The sequence below is a fragment of the Delphinapterus leucas genome, chromosome 5 (assembly GCF_059928025.1).
Source record: "Delphinapterus leucas isolate spDelLeu-1000000601 "Yukka" chromosome 5, BTC_Dleu_Yukka2, whole genome shotgun sequence".
NCBI lineage: Eukaryota > Metazoa > Chordata > Mammalia > Artiodactyla > Monodontidae > Delphinapterus > Delphinapterus leucas.
This window is the reverse complement of record NC_143133.1, coordinates 69430444-69452219: the sequence shown is the minus strand read 5'-3', so window position 1 is coordinate 69452219 and position 21776 is coordinate 69430444. Positions and strand designations below refer to the sequence as shown.

General features: G+C 38.1%; 1 protein-coding gene across 1 annotated transcript in view; it reads left to right on the top strand.

Moving 5' to 3' along the window:
• Positions 1-5913: 5913 nt before the first annotated feature.
• Positions 5914-21776, top strand: part of GABRA2 (gamma-aminobutyric acid type A receptor subunit alpha2) — a 115723-nt gene continuing 99860 nt past the window's right edge. Inside the window, exons 1-2 of the mRNA XM_022565004.3 lie at positions 5914-6186; positions 8724-8839. Of these exons, the coding sequence (XP_022420712.2) occupies positions 6026-6186; positions 8724-8839 (277 nt within the window). The 5' untranslated portion in view covers positions 5914-6025. The remainder of the gene's footprint in view (positions 6187-8723; positions 8840-21776) is intronic.

Below are 21776 nucleotides of genomic sequence, written 5' to 3'. Positions count from 1 at the left end.
AAACACTCCCTATGTCGCATTCTTTTTCTTATGCTGTATGTTACCCTTAGTAAAAGTAGTATTGTTTTAGAAACAAAGTTTTTAGGGTACATGTATAGGCTTCAGTCGTTAATTTGTTTACAATTAACAACATACATTATTTTATGCCTTTTCAATTTGATATAAGCTCCCATGAGGGTAGGGACCATGCCTTAGTCATAATTATATCCTGAGTAGTGGTATCTAATGGGGTCTTGTACATACACAGCAGACACTAAATAAGACTTGTTAAATGAATATACGGCTGTTATTAACAGACTTATACTACTCAGACGACACCAAGACATCAACAGTTAAATGTTTTGTCCAAAGTTTCAATAGTGAGACTACACATGAGAAGCTAAAATTTTGGCTGTCAAGGAATAATGTAGAGGTAATACAGAATAATAATTAAACATGGAGACTGTGGAACCATATCGCTTGGGCTCTACTCCTGGCTCCCCAACTGGAATACCTGAGCTAGCTTAACCTTTCTGTGCCTCAAGTTTTGCATCAGTGAAATAGGAATAATAATAACCTCTTGCTTGTGAAGATTAATTAAATAAATATGTGCAAAGTATTTAGAATGGGGTCTAAGCTTTTATACTAATGAAGACATTATAGGTTTACATTTATTATTTTCATTACAATGATTATTATTTAGGGAACGTGCCTCACAGGCAAAAGTTGCCAATCATGTAGCAGCTTATCCTTCAATGAAATGCACAGTGTATTTTGCAGTGAGGGAGTTTTTGGTTTGCATTACTGAAATGTTCTCTTTGTTTTAGGAAGCAACTGAATAACGTGAAAATATTCTGCCTATAATTTCACGAAGTAGGATAGCAAAAGGATTTCCTTTCAAATTACTTTGTATATGTGTTTGATGTAAGTAGTTTTTAAAATCTTAGAAATCACTAGGATTTTAGTTTTTAAGCTTTTAATATCTTAGAAATGCACTAGAATGCATGATATATTTGATTTGCAAGTTGGATAAGGGTTTGTAAAATTATTTTATAAACAGAGAGTTATTCTGTTTGAAGAAGGTAATGTGCATTAGTGTATCCAAGTTAGTGTATGTGATATATTTAGCTGTAATGAAATGTGACCTAGATACATTAATGTAACAGAGTAGTTTTGGAATTATTTGTTTATAAGGCTAGTTACTCCCACTTTCCAGCTGTCTCTTCTTGCAAAATCTTGGAGCCTAGTGGACATATTAGAACTATCTATCTAAATTCAACTTACAGGGAAAAATGGAGCTTCACCAAGCCATGGTTTCCACTTGAGAATTAACAAATGGGTATTTGCTCCAGTTTTTTTTTTTTTGAATGATAATGTGGTGAATATGTGAGAACAGACTTGCACTCCAAGCATACTTTGAAATTAGTAAAGTATTCTGGGGAAAAGTACAGAATAATATTTAATTCTGTGAAAACAGGATAATCTATGCTTTAGTTTCTATTTTTTCACAAATATATATTCTCATTTGAATGAATGACTCATAAGAATGTAAAGTGTGTATAAATTTATTATATGAAATATATGCTGATATTTAAAAATTTGTAAATATGGTGAGATGCTATTCTTGTTGAAGTAATTCTGGTACTTCTCTTCAAGGTATGTAAACATCACTAAGACCAGTGATGACTGGACTCACTAAGACAGTGAGACTGAAAGCATTTTGTAGAAATGTATTATATAAATGCTATTCTCATTAAAATCCTTATGCCTATTTTATTAGTTCAGGTATCTGTCTTTCTACAGATAAATATCTGTATATCTGTATGCATGTATGTATGTATATAATATATATGTACATATATTATATATAACTATATACACATCTTATAGAACCTAAAGATTCATTAGGTCCCCTATATATAGATTATGGAGTAGTAGTTCCCTAGAGCAGTGGTGCCAAGTCTCAATATAACTGAGCCCTAAAAAAGGAAGCTCTACAAAATATCTGCTAAAAAACACGAACAGTTTTGTGAATTTTAAATTTTAAATGAATTTTAAAACTATACAATATTGTGAGATATCAGGAGACAAAATCATGATCTCCCAATTCTTCATTTTCTTTTTTTCTTGGTCCTCATGTGGAAATCTCCTTAGGGACTTGGTTGTTAGGGATGGGAACTATATAAGAAGTGACGCCCCCCTAAATCCAATTTGTGGGAGAGTAATTCAAACATGTTCAAACAGAAGGTTTTGCACTGCTTTAGCCTGGGTGGGATTGGATTTACTGGTAATCGACTAGTTGTCAGTTCTTCTACAGGATTGGTTGCCTTAGGACCTGCTCCACAAGGAGTGGGTAGGAAGAGCTTAGTCATGACCTACGCAGGCTGGCTCTCAAATCACAGGCAGTTCGCTGCACTCCATCACAGAGAGGAAAGAAGGATATCAGGCTGGATTTTTCAGATATTTGTGGAAGCTGGACAATCCTAGAAGAAATTTGACTGGACTAGTAACACAGCGAAATATCAGTGAAGATATAGCAATAAAAGTGGAGGTCCGGTGCTTGCAATCGGCTTTTCTGATTTCCATTTCCTTTAATGTACTTTGAAGTTTAAATCACAGCTATCCGGCTTCAATAAAATTGCAAAGCATTTTGTGGGGAAGAACTAAAAATCATGGTTTTATAATGAATTTTTTGAATCTAGCTTTTACTGAGTCTCTCTCAAGTAAGTGTATATCTAAATCTATAGATTGTTCTAACATAGTTTTTTAAAAAGCAAACGGTGAAAATCATCCAAAACAGCTTGAACTTTGTGAACTTCCACATAAACGGGTCATACGGCAGTGAGATTACAAATTTATTAAGGGTGCTAATGGTAGAGGGTTTTTTTTTTGAGAACAAATTCCAATAAATACAAATTTTGAGATAAAACAATTAAAGCTACAATCCATAATTCGTCATTAGCACCCAAGGAAAAGACTATAGTGGTAAGCAAATAATCTATGAAGATATTTACAAAAATTGTACATCCATGAAGGAGAAATTTTCTAGCATAGCAATTAAGGTTGGGAAGAAACCATGGGCTGTTCAACTTTCATTATCAAAATATAAACAACTTAGTAGTAATATAAATGGCGAAGTGTTAGAGATCTTAATAAAGATTGACTCATAGAAATGGAAAATAGGAAAATACAGTAGGAAGTGAAGTGTTCACACTAAGTAGAAGATGTTTAGATTCCCTAGTTGCAAGGTTTTAAATGGCATGCCTTTATCTTTGTGAATTTCAATTAGACTCTGCAGTGGGCAAGTCAGGAAGGGAATATTAATGATGGAGGAGAAAGCTGGGTGGTGTTCCATTCTTCACAGAGGCAGCTAAGTAGAGCAAATGTTTGTTTAGGTTGTAGCTTATTAAATGCTCATTTAGAAAGTGGTGATTAATAGGTTAAAAAGAACAGCTTGAAAAATTTGCAATGTAAAGGTTTTATTGTCCTCACATAATCTTCAAAGCAAAGCTAAAATTTACCGGCGATTAGAAGTGCCTGTTATGAAAACTGTACCATCTAGGAAAAATATCTGAATTTGGGTTCATATCTAACAAAATTGAAGTGTTTGGCATATATTGACTCTGAATGCAAAAGGACAGAAACATATCAGCATACTTTTTGTTTTTTCGTTTAAAATGTCTACCATTTATTACAACTTCTTGAAGAGACAAACACCCGTTCTGCTTTGCTTCAGAAGGATATGCATAACGTTCTGTCTTACCTGCAGTACCAAGAGGAAAATGTCTCTCTTTTTGTTGTTCAAGTTGCACGTTTGGATTTTATCGCCTCGGATAAAGTAGAAGAGAAATGAGACAAATTAAGCACAAGGCTGAAAGTGTACGATGGGACTGAAATTACAACAGGTCTCTACACCAGCAAAAACCCCTAAAGGGGGAAAACCTCAAAACATGTTACATACCCCGCCCCTACCCCGCCCCGCTGCGGAAAGAATTTGCAGAGGTAGCAGAAGCACAGCAGGTTCCTTTTTGCTGGGGGTGGAGGTGGGTAGGGTGGGGAGTACGTAAACTTTTTTGGAGCGGTTGATTGAGTTTGTCCTCCAGGTAGGGAGGACGTTTGTGAAAAGATATTGGGGAAGAGAATTGCTGAGAGTGAGCGGGTTTCCCAATAATTTGCAGATGACTTGACTGACCAGCTCCAGGGAAGTCTCCAGCCCTCAGAGCTTTGAAGGGAAATTGGTCCTGATTGCAGGAGTGTGAAGGAATGAGTGGTACATCAGAAGGGCTCAGGAAATCAGAGAAACTTCCTGCTGTCTGATTCCACGCAACATGCCTCGAACTTGGTCCTGCGTGGATGCGCTGACGACCAAGTACAGGCGTGATGAGTCCCCTCGCCTTCCAGCGGGAGCTGTACCTCTCCTCGGCAGCCACGTCGCTCCGGAGCCAGGGCACGCTGGGGGGCGGGCGGCAGGGAGAGGTACCGGGGATCTAGGGCCGCACAAACACACCGCGTCCCCGAAGCCGCACCAGCACCCACCAGCAGCCCCCTGGAACCTCGGGGCCTCCAGGGAGTCCCTGAGGGCGGCCGCGGGGCGCAGTCCCGGGCGGCGAGTGGGCTCCGCTCCTCCGGCGCGGCGTAGGCACGGGGAGAGGCGCTCGCCGCCGCTTGGGGATGTGCCCTGGCAGGTGCCCGGCGGGCGGCGGGCGGTGGGCGGTTACCCGGTATCTGGGCGGGGGTAGGGGGGCGTCCCTGCGTTGCCGAGAACCTCGTTAGCCCTCCTTTCGGGCCTGGCTCCTCCTCCTCCAGGCGTGGGGCTCGTGCCCGCCGCTGCCTGCGCGCACCGTGCCGCTGCTCGCGTCCCCCCCGCACCCAGCCAGCTCCTGCCAACGCTTTCCCCTCCTCCTCTTCCTCCTCCTCCGCCCATCACCGCCACTACGGACGCCTTCGCCTCCTTCTACTCCTCGCGCCGCCGCCACTCCTCGCGCTCTCCTTCGGCTGCTACCAGCCCATCGCTCCCGCTCGCCGGGCTGCTGCTGCAGTCTGTCTGTCTGTCTCTCTCTCTCAAGTTTCCTATCTCCTCTAGATCAGGGCAAAGGGAGGAAAACACCCAATTCTGCTTGCCGTTTCAGGTAAGGTCGCACACGTTGGTCCCAACAGGGACCCTTGCTTCCCCATTTACCTTTGCCTTCCGTGCATGGCTCATCTCCCCCCATTCACTCTCCGATGGTCCCTGGAAACCGAAGCGGCTCAGGTCGCCCCCTCCTCCCCAGCATGTTTAAAAAATAATTTCGATACTCCTCACCAGAAGCCTATTTGCAACTACAATTAGATCCGAGACGCCCGCCCAGCAGCACGTTAGCCAGGCTCTTTTATAGTCTTTTAACTTTGCACGCTGTGATCGCCGCTGCCTGTCTGCCTCCGCTGGATCCCGGAGCCTCACGCTCCGGCTCGGATTGCGGTCCTCGGCTCCGGAACAGCTGTCAAACGCGTTGTTTCGCAGCAGTTAATCCGAACCCGGCTGCCTCCAAGACGTGGTCTTGGGCAACTGTGGTTGGGCAGGGAGGGAGGTGATTTTATTTTATTTTAAAAGGACTGAAGTAGTGAAGACGTGAGGACTGCAGTTCATTGTAATGGAAGAAGAATAATCGAAAAAAGTGGGCTGGCTGCCCCTTGCTTTTCCCGCTGTGGTCGCGGAGGCGGTCTTGGTTGAGGGGATGTGGCACGAAATACCCGTTTCTCCTCCCCTTTTTCACTCTCCCCTCCAACCCATTCTTTTCTCTAGCTCAAATGTCAGTGCAGGGTCCCGTGTGTCCTTAATACGTGTGTGTCCACAAAACAGTGTTTGCTGACGATGTGGCTGAGGGAAGTTCCTGGCAGAGCAAAGTCTGATTATTTGGCCATCATTCTGTTAAGAGAAAAAAAAAAAAAGAAAGAAAAAAAAAAAGAAGAAAAGAAAAGAAAAGAAAAGACCCTCCTCCAGTCATCACACCCTACACACACTCCGCTGGAATAATCTCTATATCTTTAACTCCAATTCCCAGTTGAAATGACATTCTTTTGGGCTGTTTGGACGGTGGGACTGAATGTAATTTTAAGTGTATTTTGTTTTTCTTCCATGACTTTACAAAGAGCGGTGATGAAGATGAAACTGCACATCTGCAACACGCAGTTGCTGCTTCTTGTTTTCTTGGTGTGGGACCCAGCCAGGTGAGACAATTATTTACTGTATTTGCCATTTTAAATTCAGGGTGAAGGTGTGTTTCTTGAATGTTATCAATGCAGAGGTGGCTTTTCAGAAGCTGAAGTATTTTGAAGGATCATTTCTAATGAAAACATATTGTACCAAGAAACAGAACTATTCAATGACAGAGACTATTAAAAGTTCGCTGCTTCTTGTTTTTAGCGATAAAATATAAAAGGGAATACAAACATTTTCTAAAAAAATAAATCACGGGAGAAAAGAGTGCCCTTTAGATGGCATATTTTTGCAAGGAATTGAAGTGGTTGTTATATGCGATTATAATAACACCAAAGTTCAGTAAAGAAACCATCGGTTTTCCTTTAAGCCCAACAGAAAACATAAGCTAAAATGATTTGAGTGTTAATCTTTTTCTTTTCTTTTTCTTTCTGTCTTTCTTTCCTTTTGGTCTTGGCTCTTTCAGTCAACATAGAAAACCTAAATGATGTGTGGATCTGAAACCTCTAGGTGGAGGTACTATACAACTTCACAATCACAAACAAATAAAACAAAAGCTTGATTTATTAATCAACTTTTCATATTATTGATTTAGAAATTTTTACTTCTAAAATGGTACTGTCATAAAAAGTACTTACTTTGAAAATGTAACAAATTCTGTTTTGCCTGTATTCTACAAATATCAATTTTAATTTCTGTTGTTTTCAATAGCATCATCTTAATTGTAGTCTTTTCTGATTTTTTTTATCATCAATGGGCAGCTTTTATTAATTGCCTAAATTTAGGGTATGGTTTTCAAAATGCCAGAGAACTTAAAATATGATTCATAATAATGTCCATGTAATTATTCCTTTAAAAAAATTAGTGTTTATGATTTTATGATACCTTTATTTCCCTTTAAATTTTTCATTTCCCTATCTCAGTAAAATGAAAGTTTGTCAAAGTTTGAAAATACTTTCTAGAACTGAGAAGAAATCTCTTTATGAAGTCTTATTTTTAATTGGAAAATAGCTCCTCATTTAATATCTTAATATTGAGTTTAGAAAGAAAATGTGACATGTGATTAAAAAGCGCTTTCCAGTGAAAATCTCTAAGTGGAACTTCATGACCATCTTAGTGATTGGTTTTAAAGTTAGCTTAAGGCAACATAAAAACTTTTGAGGCTTGAGGTATGAACTAATTTGCTTACATAATTTTTTAAATGTTTATCTTTATATCAATATTTTAATATTTTCTCTTCTCCCAAGAGGATATTTGCTTGAAGTTGGTTATTGATTTTTCGATGTATTATGACTATTTTTAGCTACTAGCTGTGTAATCATTTAAATGCAAATGAATTCTGTCAATGATATTTCACACAGTACACCTTGATCAGAATGCAATTACATATAATCTTTGATTTTAGAGGAGTGAACAAACTGTGGTCCATTAATAATCATTGAAAATCCTCAGTACTTAACCATATTTTCTTCTACTAGTTTTCTGTTCTATATTTGACCAGTAATGCTCATGCCAGTATTTTATTCTATTATATAAATGATTCTTTTTCTGGACCAGTAATTTAAATCTCTGAATCATTCTGGGGAAAAAAATGGCAGCGAAAAGGGACATTCTGTTTTATACATCCAGTTGCTTCTGCACCAAATTGCTGGATGTCACAAAACCAGGTGTCTGGCTTTCTGATGGAGAAATAATGGAGAAAATCAGTGTTTCTAACCCTCTTCTGGTGATATTTTAAGACCACTTATTCTTTCCTCAAATTTATCACACACACGCACACACACACACATACATACACACACACAAAGTAGCTGGGCATTTAATCTTTGGATGACCTCTATTGCTCTCCTCAGAGACCAGTCAGGAGGGGTACTCCTCCAAGGCTCTCTGCAGCTGTGTCTGTGCTGCTGATGCTTTCAGAGCCCACCTCCACCTCCTGACTTCAGTGGAGTCTGGAACACAGCCAGCGGAGTTTCCCTGATGTCTATATTGCACTTGGCCATTGGGTGGAGGTATACCCAAAGTTAGAAAATCATCTTGGCTTAAAAGAGAAAAAGACATAAAAAGAAAAGACATTTCTGAGAAAGATGGAAAAATTCTGTGCCTCCAAGGAGGCAATTTATTTTCCAATTAATATTCAAATCACTGAAGAATTCTTTCAGTAGTCCTTTTGGTTTTTGTACCTTTCCAAATGCAGAACAATATTACTAATAGTATCTGCATGTGATAATCTACCACCATAATATATTCTAGGGAGTGCATTTTAGAAAAATTGAATAGGTCACACAAAACGCGAAGTGATAGAAATCTGAAATAATTTTGGCATCAAACTTTCTGATAAGCTAGTATTTATTATCTATTTCCAACAGCATGTTTACCTTCCCTATAGACATACTGGCATTTAAAGGAGTGGAAAAAAAAAAAGGAGGAAAACGGGTGACACTAATAGCTCAGGGAGCCTTAAAATTCAAATCAAGGAGGAAGAGCATGTTGGCACTTGCAAAACACACGTATGCATATATATCAGCTTGTAAAATTATCTGTTTAGGTTGGTGCTGGCTAACATCCAAGAAGATGAGGCTAAAAATAACATTACCATCTTTACAAGAATTCTAGACAGACTTCTGGATGGTTACGATAATCGGCTTAGACCAGGACTGGGAGGTAAAAATAGTTTTTCTTTTCTTAAATGCTCACAAAATAATGCCTTTAAAAGTTAAGGGTAATATTTATATTTTAATACATTTTATACATGAATGCATTGTCACATATTAAAAAACATAGGTAATAGAAAATAAGGTATATGAAATAAACATTATCTCTGATTCCTTTTATACAGATATAATGTATTTACCATACCTTTTATAGACTACCTGAAGTCATATAGAGCCCAGACTTTGTGCATGAATAGTTTTTAAATTAGTTTATTTATAATGGCTAAGTTTTTCAAACTTAGACTATGTGAAAGCGTGACATTATTGGGCAGATATGCTTGTATAGTATCTTTCGTTTCCTTCATTGAATTTTACAGATGCCTACTTTCACACTAGTACAGATATATAGAAACGAGAAACATAAAAATATAAAAGAGTATCTGGGTTGAATTTTAGCAACCAGATAAATTTTAGCAATCATCACAGGATTCTGTGATGATATTTCTTTACACGTGCATGTGACGTTTCTAAAATACAGCACCGGTTTGGCATTCTTGAAACTTTCAAAGACATTTTGGGTATACTTCAGCTGTAAGCCTAATTTATTGACCTGTGGTACAGTTTGATTTCAAATTTAAACATTCATTCTCAACTCAGAAAAACAGATCTATTTTTATCCATAAAGGTAAAGGAAACTAGGCTTGGCTAATGTGTTAAATTTTAATTATCCTTTAGCATAGATGGGTGATACTAAGGAGATTAGGCACAAGTAAGGTAGGTGTGTAATTCCTGAAAGGATTCTGAGTCAAAATATTGTTACTCATTAATTCTAACATGAGATGTATATATATATATATATATATATATATGTATGTATATATCTGCATGCACACATTTATCAAATGCATGTTATACTAATTAGGATGTTCAGTTTAATAACTAATTCAAAGTTAAGATGAATTAGTTGAATGCTTGGTACTGACTGAAGGTTTATATAGTTAGCCTGATTATTACCAGGTTGGCAACTTTGCAATATTAAATTGCTTGAAAAGATGTGTAGTGACTAAACACCTGGATGTTTATGTCAATACTGTCTTTTGAAAAATGTAAGTGGTTGTTAATTCTATACATATTTGGCAATTGTATGGTTTGCATTGCCCAGGAGTCAGAAAAGGTTGGAAAAGACCCAACTTGTTTTTAAATAATATGCCATTTAATTGATAGTGGTTTTGGACTTGAATCCTGAGTGGTACCTTGCATTTCAAGAGAGAAGTGATGGGGAAGAATAATGTTCAGAAGTATGATGCATTGTATCTCTCAGAGATAATTCAATTGTTTAATATACACTTAGTCTACTAAAAGAAAAACTCTCAAGTTTATGAGTCTGTTTCCATTTTGTAAATAAGTTCTTTACTCCAATATAAAATAAAAAGTTAAAAGAAAAGTTAAAATAAGGAAAAACTAAAGGGAAAGAATCTTTTCTTAGTAATTAACATTTCTAATGACCATGAATAGAAGGCATTACCGTCCATGTTAGCATATATAGCAAGGAGCTAATGTCAAACTCATACAACAGAAGTATGCCTAGCATGAGGCTGTCATAGTTCATGATGGTAATTTGGGAGGTAGATTGCACTAAGGCAGATATTTTCCCAAGGCTTAGATTTTATTATTTTTTAATAAATCTTGTGCTGTCTAAAAGACTTAAGATATTTAAGCTGGATCTTGGATTTTGTCTATTAGATTTTAAGAGAAATGTTTACACTGTGGGTGTATAGTTGGGAAGTAAAAACTACCTGTTAAAGGACATGGATATTGCCATTTATCTCTTCATATTTCTTTTAAAATATCTCTTCCATTCTTTTTACTTTGGTCATCAGCATTCGAATATAGATCCTTGTCACTCATTCTGTAGGTTAATGCAATAGACAAAGTGGCTCTTCTTGCCTAGTGTCTTCCTTCCCCAATCCTTCTCTGATAGTGGACATGTGCTAACATTTCACAGTCAGATTGGTCTTCTCGTAGTCAATACTTTTCATATATTACTCTCTTGTCTTGATCAAATACCTGTGATAGCTCCCCATTGCTTTCTGTAGATGGTGATGAGGGGGTAGGGGGGAAGGAATATAGGCCTTGCATGCAGATGGATCTAGATTAGAATTTCTGCTCCATCTACACACCCAAAACTGTGTCTTGGCCAGGTAATCGCTGTTTCCTTTCATTTAAAATGGTCATGATGGGGATTCCCTTGTGTGTTATTTGTTGCTTTTCCCTTGCTGCTTTTAATATTTTTTCTTTGTATTTAATTTTTGTTAGTTCAGTTAATATGTGTCTCAGCATGTTTCTCCTTGGGTTTATCCTGTATGGGAGTCTTGTGCTTCCTGGACTTGGGTGACTATTTCCTTTCCCATGTAGGAGGGTACAAATGAACTTATCTACAAAACAGAAATAGAGTTACAGATGTAGAAAATAAACTTACGGTTACCAGGGGGTAAATGGGGGATAAATTGGAATTGACATATACACACTACCATATATAAAATAGATAACTAATAAGGACCTACTGTATAGCACAGGGAACTCTACTCAGTACTCTCTAATGGCCTATATGGGAAAAGAATCTAAAAAAGAGTGGATATACGTATATGTACAACAGATTCACTTTGCTGTACACCTGAAACTAACACAACATTGCAAATCAACTATACCTTCCCAAAATTAAAAAAATAAATAAATTAAATGGCCATGATGTATTTCTACTTTATAGTGTTGTTGAGAGGATTACATAAACTACAGTGTACATGCAACATTCTAGCAGTTAAACACAATCAATTCCTTCCCTCCTCCCATAGGTTCCGAACATGACAATCAAGGTTTTTACAATTTACTTCTCTGGCTTAATTTTTTCTTTGCCACCCATCTATCCTGTACTTCAAACACATTCATTTTCTCTTGATAATCCATTCACATCTGCTCCCTTAGCCTTTGAGGGGAAAATATTCCCCTCTCACTGGAATTATTCTTCCTCATTCTCTCTTTTCTTGTGAAGACCACCTCAATGTGGATCCTTTTCAGTAATAACCTTTCTTAACTGAATTGAAGCACCCAGATTCAATTTTCCCTCTGTTGAATTTCTTTGGCTGTTGTTGGCTTTGTTTCTCATTTGGTACGTATTATGTGCTATCCTGGATTATTTATTACCTTTTTATGTGTCTCTTGTTACCTTAACAAGAGCGTAAACTTATTGAGGCAAGGTATTGTATCATAAATGCTCTGTACTGTCACGACCTAAATATTGATTTGCATATGGTGACTCTAAAAAAAATATATTGATTACTTGATTAACTTTTCTATGACCAGTTAATCATCTGGGAAATGGAGCTACTCACATCTGGCTGACCTTTTAGTTGGGAATGTTGAGGTGATACTTTGTGCATCCTGCTGCAGGAAGGTGGTGTGGCTGAGTGAAGAGAACCTAACTTTAGACTGTGGTGATTTAGGTAAAATTCTAGATGGAGTACTGAGCAGTCTTGTGGCCTTTCAGTACTTTACCTCTCTGGGGCTACATCTGTCATCTGTAAAATAGGATTACTATTACTATTCTTAGGGGTTTTTGATGAATATTAAATGCAGTGATATATGCAAAGGATTTAGCACATGACTGGCATATAGTAGAGGGTTAATACATAACAATAACTAGAAGAGTTTGAAAACCTTTGTAAATACACTGTTGTAAGTTTTAGTTATTATTACGGTTTCTTCTCTGTCCAAAATTCTCAGCCTGAATGTTCATATGTCATTTCAAATAGAAAGTTCAGGGAAATTATTTGTATCATTATATCCCAGAAATTAATAATAAGGGGAAAAATGGGTTTGATTCAATTTAATATATCAAACTGAACATCTCTATTGATGGATAATCTGAATAATTAATCTCAATTATTATTATTTCTCCTTTGTAACGTTAGTATAAATGAGTACATAGGAAAGAGCAATCAGTTTTGTATTAAGAGTTAGAAAAATTATTCTTTTCACCTGGCTCTTCAACTTACTAGCTCTTATCCCAGACAAGTTACTTAGACATTCTGAGCCTTGATATCTTCTTAGGGAAAATGGGAATATTAGCATTTTATTCTGAGAGGAGGAAGATAAATTGGGACTTATATACTTGAAAAGGATTGTACAATAGGTCGAATGATAAAATTTTAAAGTATTTAATAATTAATTATGGGTTTTCTTTTTTTTCTTCCAGTTTTATTAAGGTATAATTGACATATAGCACTGTAAACATTTAAGGTGTACAGACCTATGGGTCCTCTTTAAACTGAGGGCCCGATCACATTACTCAACTGCTCAAAATCCTGCAATGGTTTCTACTTCAGTCAGAATAAAACACAGATTTCTTTCAATGGTCTCCAAAGTCCTGCATAATCTGTTTCCCTATTCTTCTTTGGCCTCACCTCACACAACTCTCCTTCTTGCTAAGACTGCTACAGTCACATTGGCTTCTTTTCTGTTCCATGAAGACACCACGATACACACACACTCCTTGGAGCTTTTCCCCAACTGTTCCCTCTTCCCTGGATACCCATTGAGCTCACCTTCTCAATGAGGCCTACCCAGAACAATGCGATAAATACTATGTGTTCATCCTTTAGCAATACTGCTCCTTCTTATGCCTTTTTTTCTGTTTTCACTTAGCACTTACTATTTTTTAATATACAAGATAATTTTTAAATCATTAGGTCAATTGCTTACTTTTGTCTCTTTTGCTAGAATGAAGGCTAATTGAGGTTAGGGATTTTTGTCTGTTTTGTTGTCTGGTTCTCAAGCATCTAGAACAGTGCCTGGCACATAGTAAGCATGGATTTAAATATTTCTTGAATGAATTTTATTTTATTCATTTATTTTATTTTATGTTATTTAGTATGCTCCCATGAAAAGAATCGACTATAGAACTTACCTTATCCTTAAAATCATCAGAGCAATTATCATTTAATTACTGTACTGGCCTTTCACTGTTAGCACCAGCGTATTAGGCTGACTTCTTGGTGAATGGAAACAATCACTACAATTATTCCAAATCCTGGCTTACGTTAGATGTGATTCTGCCTTGAACTAACTGTGTGATTTGGGGGATTTGGGATGATTCATTTATCCCATCTGTGACGTCATTTACTTACCTGTGAAATTGGAGGGGAGGCTCTACTTACCCTGTCTGTCTCACAATAATATGGTATGGTTCACGTAAATAAGAAAGCATAATGTGGCAGGCATTGATAGGTATTAGGACCGTTAGGAATAGCAGAGAAGAGTTCTTCAAGAACATCATCTTAGAAGGTAGTATCCTTGAAAACATGCCAAGAAAATACTGGTAGGTCTTGTGCATTTGGTTGGCTTAGTCCCTTGTAAGTCTGGAAATGTATCTACCAAGACCATATGTTCAGCTTAGCTAGAACTTATAACTGAATCAATTTCTCCTTTAGTCTTCCTTTTAGTCATTGGAGCTAACAACTCAGGTACCACCTATGGATTTTGATGTTCCATAAGAGGCTTTCAAATTGTTAACTGAATAAAAGGAGCCACACTTGCGTTTCGGACTGTGTTTAGGAGGTCGTTGAAGAAAAGGAAAGTGTAGACAGGCCTCGTATATTTATAACAGCTAACATTCACAGTGCTCAACAATGACAACTATTAGACATGACAAGGCTTGGTATCTAAATTATAGATTCAGTCTGGAAAATCTAGATAGAGTACTGTGCTTAACTGCATTTTGAAAAGCTGTTTCAAGGAGCTTGTCTAGATAGAATTGGTACATAGTGCTCTTGTTTTTTCCTCTAAAACTTGAAGCAGCTTTATGCTTAAAGCCATGAAAAACATGATGTCAGATTATAGACTTAGGGTATGAGGGTCAGTTTCCAACTTCACTCTTGGATATTTCTCCTCAGGCTGTAGAGAGATGGATGATAACATGTTTCTATGAATTTTACTACTCTCAATTTTATAAAAATAAAATATAAGATATTCGGTGGGCAAAAATTAGTACAAAAAATCTGGTCTCTCCCAGAACCTAAGAGGGAGTCTGACCTCAAAATAGCATCGTATTATTTTATAAAGAAGTGGTTAAGATCAGTGCCTCTGAATACCAGCATCTTTGAATTTGAATTCTGTTGCCATACTATATGAACTACAAACTTTTCACTCAACCTCTCCTTGCTTTGGTTTCTTTATTTGTAAAATGGGGGGCTAAAAGTATGTGACTTATTGGTTTGTTAAGTATTTAATTTAAAAAAAATTTTGGAGCGTCCGGCAAACAGAGTAGGAACTCAATACTTGTAGATATTATTGCTGTTATTGTCGATTCTACTACTACTTCTACTATGAATGCATAAGTCCATCACTCAATGTTTTCTTTAATTTGTAAAAGCTGTGACTTCTAAAAAGGATAAATGTGTGGCACAGAGAAAAGATATATTTGTATGTTTCTCATGCTATTAGTTTCATTTCGTAGCACACTTTTGTGTATGTACAGAATCTCTGGAAACAAAGCCAATCACAAAAGAAATATGTCAGATTATTGTAACATATAACAATTGGGCATCACCAGTTCATGATACTGAATTTGCCTATAAGAACAAAATCATATTTACAGAATGAAAACCTCACTATGAGATACAGATGATGATTTTAGGGACATGAAACTGAGCGTGTCCACCATCCTAGCCTGGGATGTGCCAGGAACTTGAATGGCACGAGCTCTGGGTCTTGCAGCTACCGGGTGCGTGCCTGATGCTTGACAGCATCTTATGAGGTGAGGGGTGGTATAGGCATCAGGAAGGAGATAACACACTGAGAATGATCTGAAATCTCTATACGGAATTGAAAGGGGCAGGGGACAAGTGGGTTGCGCGCTGAGCAGAAAGGAAGCGGCTGAGCCCTTAAGAAGTTCTTGTCTCAGGTGGAGGCGGGGTAAACTTCAGGTACTGGTCCTCCGCTCAACAGCTCTGATGTTTGGCATTCTCCTCATTCAGCAGCTGTGATTGGGGCTGATGCTCCTGAAGAGGCAGGAGGCAGCAGAGAATCTACTCTCCCTTCCCTCCTGACTAGGTCTTCTGAGGTCCCCCAGTGTGCCTGGAGTGGGATAACCTTCTTAGGCATAAGAAGATTTCAGAACCCTTTTCACTCTCTGCCACCAGATCTTCTCCACCCACTTTCGTTTGCGAGTTTGATTATTTCATGAGTGAGAAAATAAAAATAAATTGGGATGACTTCACAGAAGTGTGTAATTAGCTTTGGGTAAATATGTAAATAATGGATATCAAGTTTTTTTCATTTCCTCTTTATTGAAAATTATTTTGTGGGAGGCATGAAACAGAACGTGGAAAGGTACTAGGTGCCTGAAGTGGGTTGCTGTTTGGGAGGCTGGAAACTCTGGACATGGGCTTCCTTCATAGTGCGGGCTTCCTCACAGCGCATGCTAACTAAAACGAGAAACGCAGTCATGTTATGTGCAGGCTTTTGGATTCTTTTTAGTATTACAAGCCGACTAAGAAACATCTTAGCGTTTCTGTACACCCTCACTCTAAAGCTGTGTGTTGCTTGCCTACCCTCTTAGGGAGTGGTGCTAAGACCGGCTTCTTCAGAAATGGTTAGAGTGAGGTTTTGCAGAACTCTTTCTCAGTTTGATGTTTTAACTGTATATATAGCTTGTGATTATTTTATAGGAAAGGCAGACTGAGTGCGTACACGGCAGCAATGGGTTGCGTTAGACTGGATGGTGGCACTTTCTTCCCAAACAGCATCTCCTGCAAAATTCAAGGGAGCATCACTGAAGTGAGTGACCCAGAGGATACTACCCATGTTTCAATGAACTAACGCTAAGGCTTTTTTTTTTCACCTTAAAACAGTTTTGGTAAATAGCAGCTTCTTCTCTCAACCATTGCTGCTAGAGAGGCATTGCCCTTAGTCATACTTTTGAGGGATTGTTATTTTTGCTCTTTTCGGGCACAAGCACACCCCACTCACTCTGTTGTTTTCCTGCCAGCTTTTAAGCTCAGGTGCAATCAACATTTTTCTTTTTTTCACTCCTTAATACACAGCGGATAAATTGCACCATAGGCATGACGGATCCATTTGTGTTAGTGTTATTTTTTGATTGCTACATCTCCAATCATCTTGTAGAAATCTATATTGGTAGTGGAGATGGCCAAGTGCACAGCTTGGCCAGCCAGCAATTCATTACTTTTTGATGTGTTAACCTGAAAAGAGTCAAATGAAGTTATTCTAGTAGTTTGTTCCCTAACACATGTGTATTGAAGACTTATGACGTGCCAGACACTCTGCAGGATATAATGATGTACAAGGTGTAGTGTTGGTCTCCAGGGGATGAAGCCCCTTGGAGGGCAGATAAGGTAGGTACAGTGTGATTCTCAAAATGACTCGAAACAGTACAACACATGTTCCATTATAAGAACATGCTATTGAAATAAAGAAAAGAAATCACTTTTACTTGCATCATACAACTGGAGTTAGCCAATTTCTGTCTCTATAAGCCTAGTTCATTCATTCCATTGTTTCTTTCTAAGGGCCAAGGATTTGCTGGGTCCTGCTGTAAATGCTGCAAATACTATGCCGAACAGGACTGAGTCTTTGCAGAAATTCATATCATATCATATTTTGGCTCTTTCTGCCTTTCAACTATCTTAACAGTGGTTTCTTCTTTCTCTCCTTAATTAAGAATATTGTATAATTATTGTATGCTTTTTCTTTATTGAAGTGTAAGTCTTTTCTCATAAAAAGAAGAGAGATTTCTGATATACTTACTGTCAGGCTGAGAACTGTGATATCTACAGAAGAGTATAACATCCAGAGGGCATGTCTTTCTGTGTCTGTAGCAGGGGTGTTGAGAGTATTTATGGAAGAGTGGCATTCCTAGAGGTAGAAAGGGAAGTGTTTATTCCAGTCGAAACTTCTGGATACTCCTCAGTTCTCTTTCTAAGGAAAACTTATTTTCTGCCTCATCTTAATTTGTTTTGAGCTACAGATGAATTAAATAATAACTAGACATGAACTGTGGAATAAAAAAATTAATGATATGAGTTGTAATATCATGAGGATTTAGTGTATTTCCTTTGAGTTTTAATGTTTCTGACCCAACACAGAATTCTGAAAACTTGTTTCTAATTTGAAATACCCTCATTCCTCAAGGTTTAGATCTTCTCATTTAGGAGTAAGTTATCATAAGAATAAAATTAATGTTTAAATCTAAAGGGATTTCATATAGAAACTCATCAAATTGAGGATATCAGCTTATAAGATACATATAATCCCTTCAAATTCTCCATTGGGTTTTTGCATTTTAAGTAACTTATATTAAGGTAGATTTGATGTCTCTGTATGTTATTATTATACCTTTTAACAAATGAAAACACTAGCATATGGAAAAGTATGACTCCATCTCCATCTTAATTTAATATGAATTAAGTCATGTCATTTTTATTTTTTTAAATTTTTTTAAATTTTTTTAAATTTTGTTTTAATATTTAAAACATGCACATTAAGAACATAAAAATGGTTTTGCATAAAATTCAAAAATATAGTACTCTGTTATAAGAGCATTCTTTTTATAAATATCTTTGTTAAGATTCAGGATGGTAGCTCCTTTTTAGGGGAATAAATGCAAAATGTAGCACAAAGATTGTCCCAGTAGTATGTGTGGCATTATTCTTTCTGTATTAAAGTATTGCAGGATTCTTAAGAGGACATGTTCAGTCGGAATAGTACTAAGTTGATTTGAAACATAATAAAAGAAAAGGTAAGGCTTTCTTCTTCTGATATAGTATCCAGAGGAAAAATATGTCAAAAAGAAGATACTGCTATCTTCAGCTATTTTGTGGAGATGGTTAATAATTCATAAATTCTCTGAATATTTGAGGAATATCATATATTGCGTAGTACAATTGGATCTTGTCTATTGAGTAGAGGAATAGAGTTATGCCACAAAGTTAAGGAAGGTTGAAGAGAGGATAAAAATTATAAATGCCTCCTAAGAGCATTCCCAAACCCATTGTTTAGGTTATGTTTTGTAGTGGTACGTAAATATTTTAGTAAGTACTGGGAAGGCATTTGACTTCCCTTAAGAACGTAAAAGGATCAGCTGCTTTTAGAATGGTGTGTGTGTGTGTGTGTGTGTGTGTGTGCATGCGTGCGTGCGTGTGTGTGTGTGTGTTAAAAACTTCCCTGGACGAAGAGAGCTCCAGACTTAAACTGGAGGAGTGGTTTGGAGGAGGAAGACAAACGTCATGGAATGTTTTAGAAAAAGATGAGAGGCTTCCGTTTTACTCCTATTTACTGGTGAGAAGATTTTAGATTTTGAAGCTTTAAAAATGATGAGTTACTACTCATATATATAGGTTGGAGGGTCCACAGATTTTCACTTATATGAATTTTTTGAAGCCTTTACAAGAGAAATAAGCAAATCAGCCATAGGCAGAGAATTAGGGTAAATGGAACAAATTCATTTTTGCTGCATGATTGCATAAACTCTGCAATTTCTCAAGAAAGGAAATAGTGAGCTAAAATGCTAGCCAGGTTTACAAGGAGGATTAAAGTTTTGGATACCAAGAGAGAGGAAGTCTTAATTAAAAGAAAATGGAATTGCGTGGCTGGTGTTCAGGTCGGGTAGAGGGGAATATGGGAGGGTAGATTTAATTAGTTATCTAGGGCATGTGAGAGGATAATCATCGAAGCAAAAAATGTGAAGCTGATGACTGTGCTTTGGAGAATAGCAAAGGAATCATCCAACAGCTATTAGAGGAAGAGAAACTCTAGAGTCTTAAGAGAGTGAATGGGTGGGTTTAGGTGGTGAAAATGTTATAATGGAATGGGGGTGAGTGTCCAGCGATTTTAAAGGGAGTTGCCATTAGAGCATTACTAAGAGAACAAAGTCCCTTGATAACTAAAAACTAAAACTGAGTATCCGTTTATCATTCTGAGTAGCTTTTGCTTTAGTAATGATTACAAAATTACAGGATCAAAGAGAACTAACAGGAAAGCTATAAACTGAGCTGTATTATCAGTAGTGTCTATATTACAGTATGTAGCCATTTAAAATAGATTACATATCAAAAATTGACTTGCTAAGGGCTTCCCTGGTGTCGCAGTGGTTGAGAGTCCGCCTGCCGATGCAGGGGACACGGGTTCGTGCCCTGGTCCAGGAAGATCCCACATGCCGTGGAGCGGCTAGGCCCGTGAGCCATGGCCGCTGAGCCTGCGCGTCCAGAGCCTGTGCTCTGCGACGGGAGAGGCCACAACAGTGAGAGGCCCGCGTACAGCAAAAAAAAAAAAAAAAAAAAAAAAAATTGACTTGTTAAAACATATAAATCTGAATAATAGTGTCTGAATTCTTAAAGGAGAACACCAGGCAGATGAAGTAGTGAGGAGAATATCTCTGTAGCAGAAGAATTCCTTCCCACTCTCATTCTTTCAAGCTCCCCAGGTAATCTGCAGAACTCCTGGAGGTGTTTTTGGCTGCCACCAAACTGATGATCTGACTCATAGCATTAGCAGGGAGGGTCGTTGAGCATTTCCATTATTATCTGTGAAATACGGGGCTGATGAGAAGTCACGTGGGGCCCAGTTGCTGATTCAGGATGGAGCTATTTATGTGTAGATGGAGGTCTGCTTGTTACACGGATGTTGCCTGCCTTTGTCACTCTCCTTTAGCTGCTGCCACACCCCATTTAGTCTTTGTCATTTCTGGTGACAGCTTCTAATACAAGCATTTCACTCTCAGGTATCTGACTGCTACCATTTGTAGGGGCAGCTGCAATCTTTGCCACGGTTGCTGCCGCTTTGGAACAGCTGGGAGGTTAAGCAAAATCTATCAGCAGATAAGGAAAAGTGCTCAGGTTCATGTTTAAGTGAGTGGATATGAAGGTTAGTGGGGCGGAAAGTGACTCTTCATCAAATCCTCTCCCTTTAGGGAACTGTTTGGCAGCCTGTCATTTCTGTAATTTCCCCCACCCGCTCAGAGAGGGTGATGTGACACTTTACATACTTCTGTCTGAAGAAGACATTAGCAGAGGATATCATAATCCCCAGTGGCTTTTTATAGTGCAAATTTAATGCCAGTTGGAACAACATAACTTTGGAATAAAATAATAAAACAGATGAAAGAAGAATATCATGGTAGCTTTTTTTTAAAAAAAATTTTAATTAATTTATTTATGGCTGTGTTGGGTCTTCGTTTCTGTGCGAGGGCTTTCTCTAGTTGTGGCAAGCGGGGCCCACTCTTCATCGTGGTGCGCGGGCCTCTCACTATTGCGGCCTCTCTTGTTGCGGAGCACAGGCTCCAGACGCGCAGGCTCAGTAATTGTGGCTCATGGGCCCAGTTGCTCCGCGGCATGTGGGATCTTTCCAGACCAGGGCTCGAACCCGTGTCCCCTGCATTGGCAGGCAGATTCTCAACCACTGAGCCACCAGGGAAGCCCCCTCATGGTAGCTTTTATCAGTTAAGGATGCGTTTGTCTGAAAGCAACAGAAAAATCTATCTGCAGTGACTTCAGTGGGGAATCAGTTTTTCTCACAAGAAGTCTAGTGGTAGGTGGCTCCTAGTATTGAGTTCTTAAGTGATGCCATCAAGAACATCAAGAACTGAGACTTTTTTTATTTTTCCACTTCCTCTTCCTTAGTGTGACTTCAGTCCTTTATGTTGTTACCTTCTGATCCCAAGGTGGCTGCTGCAGCTCCAGCTATCATATCCATGGTTAAGGCTGGAATGAAATGAAGGGATGGTGCCAGTTCCATTAGTTCCCTTTATCAGAAAAATAATCCTTTCCAGCACTTGCAGCCGATTTCTATATTTATCTCATAGTTATTTCAATCTAGGAGAGTATCTGGGAAAATGAGTGCCCTACCTGGGGTTGGGCACATTTCTGCCCTTATAA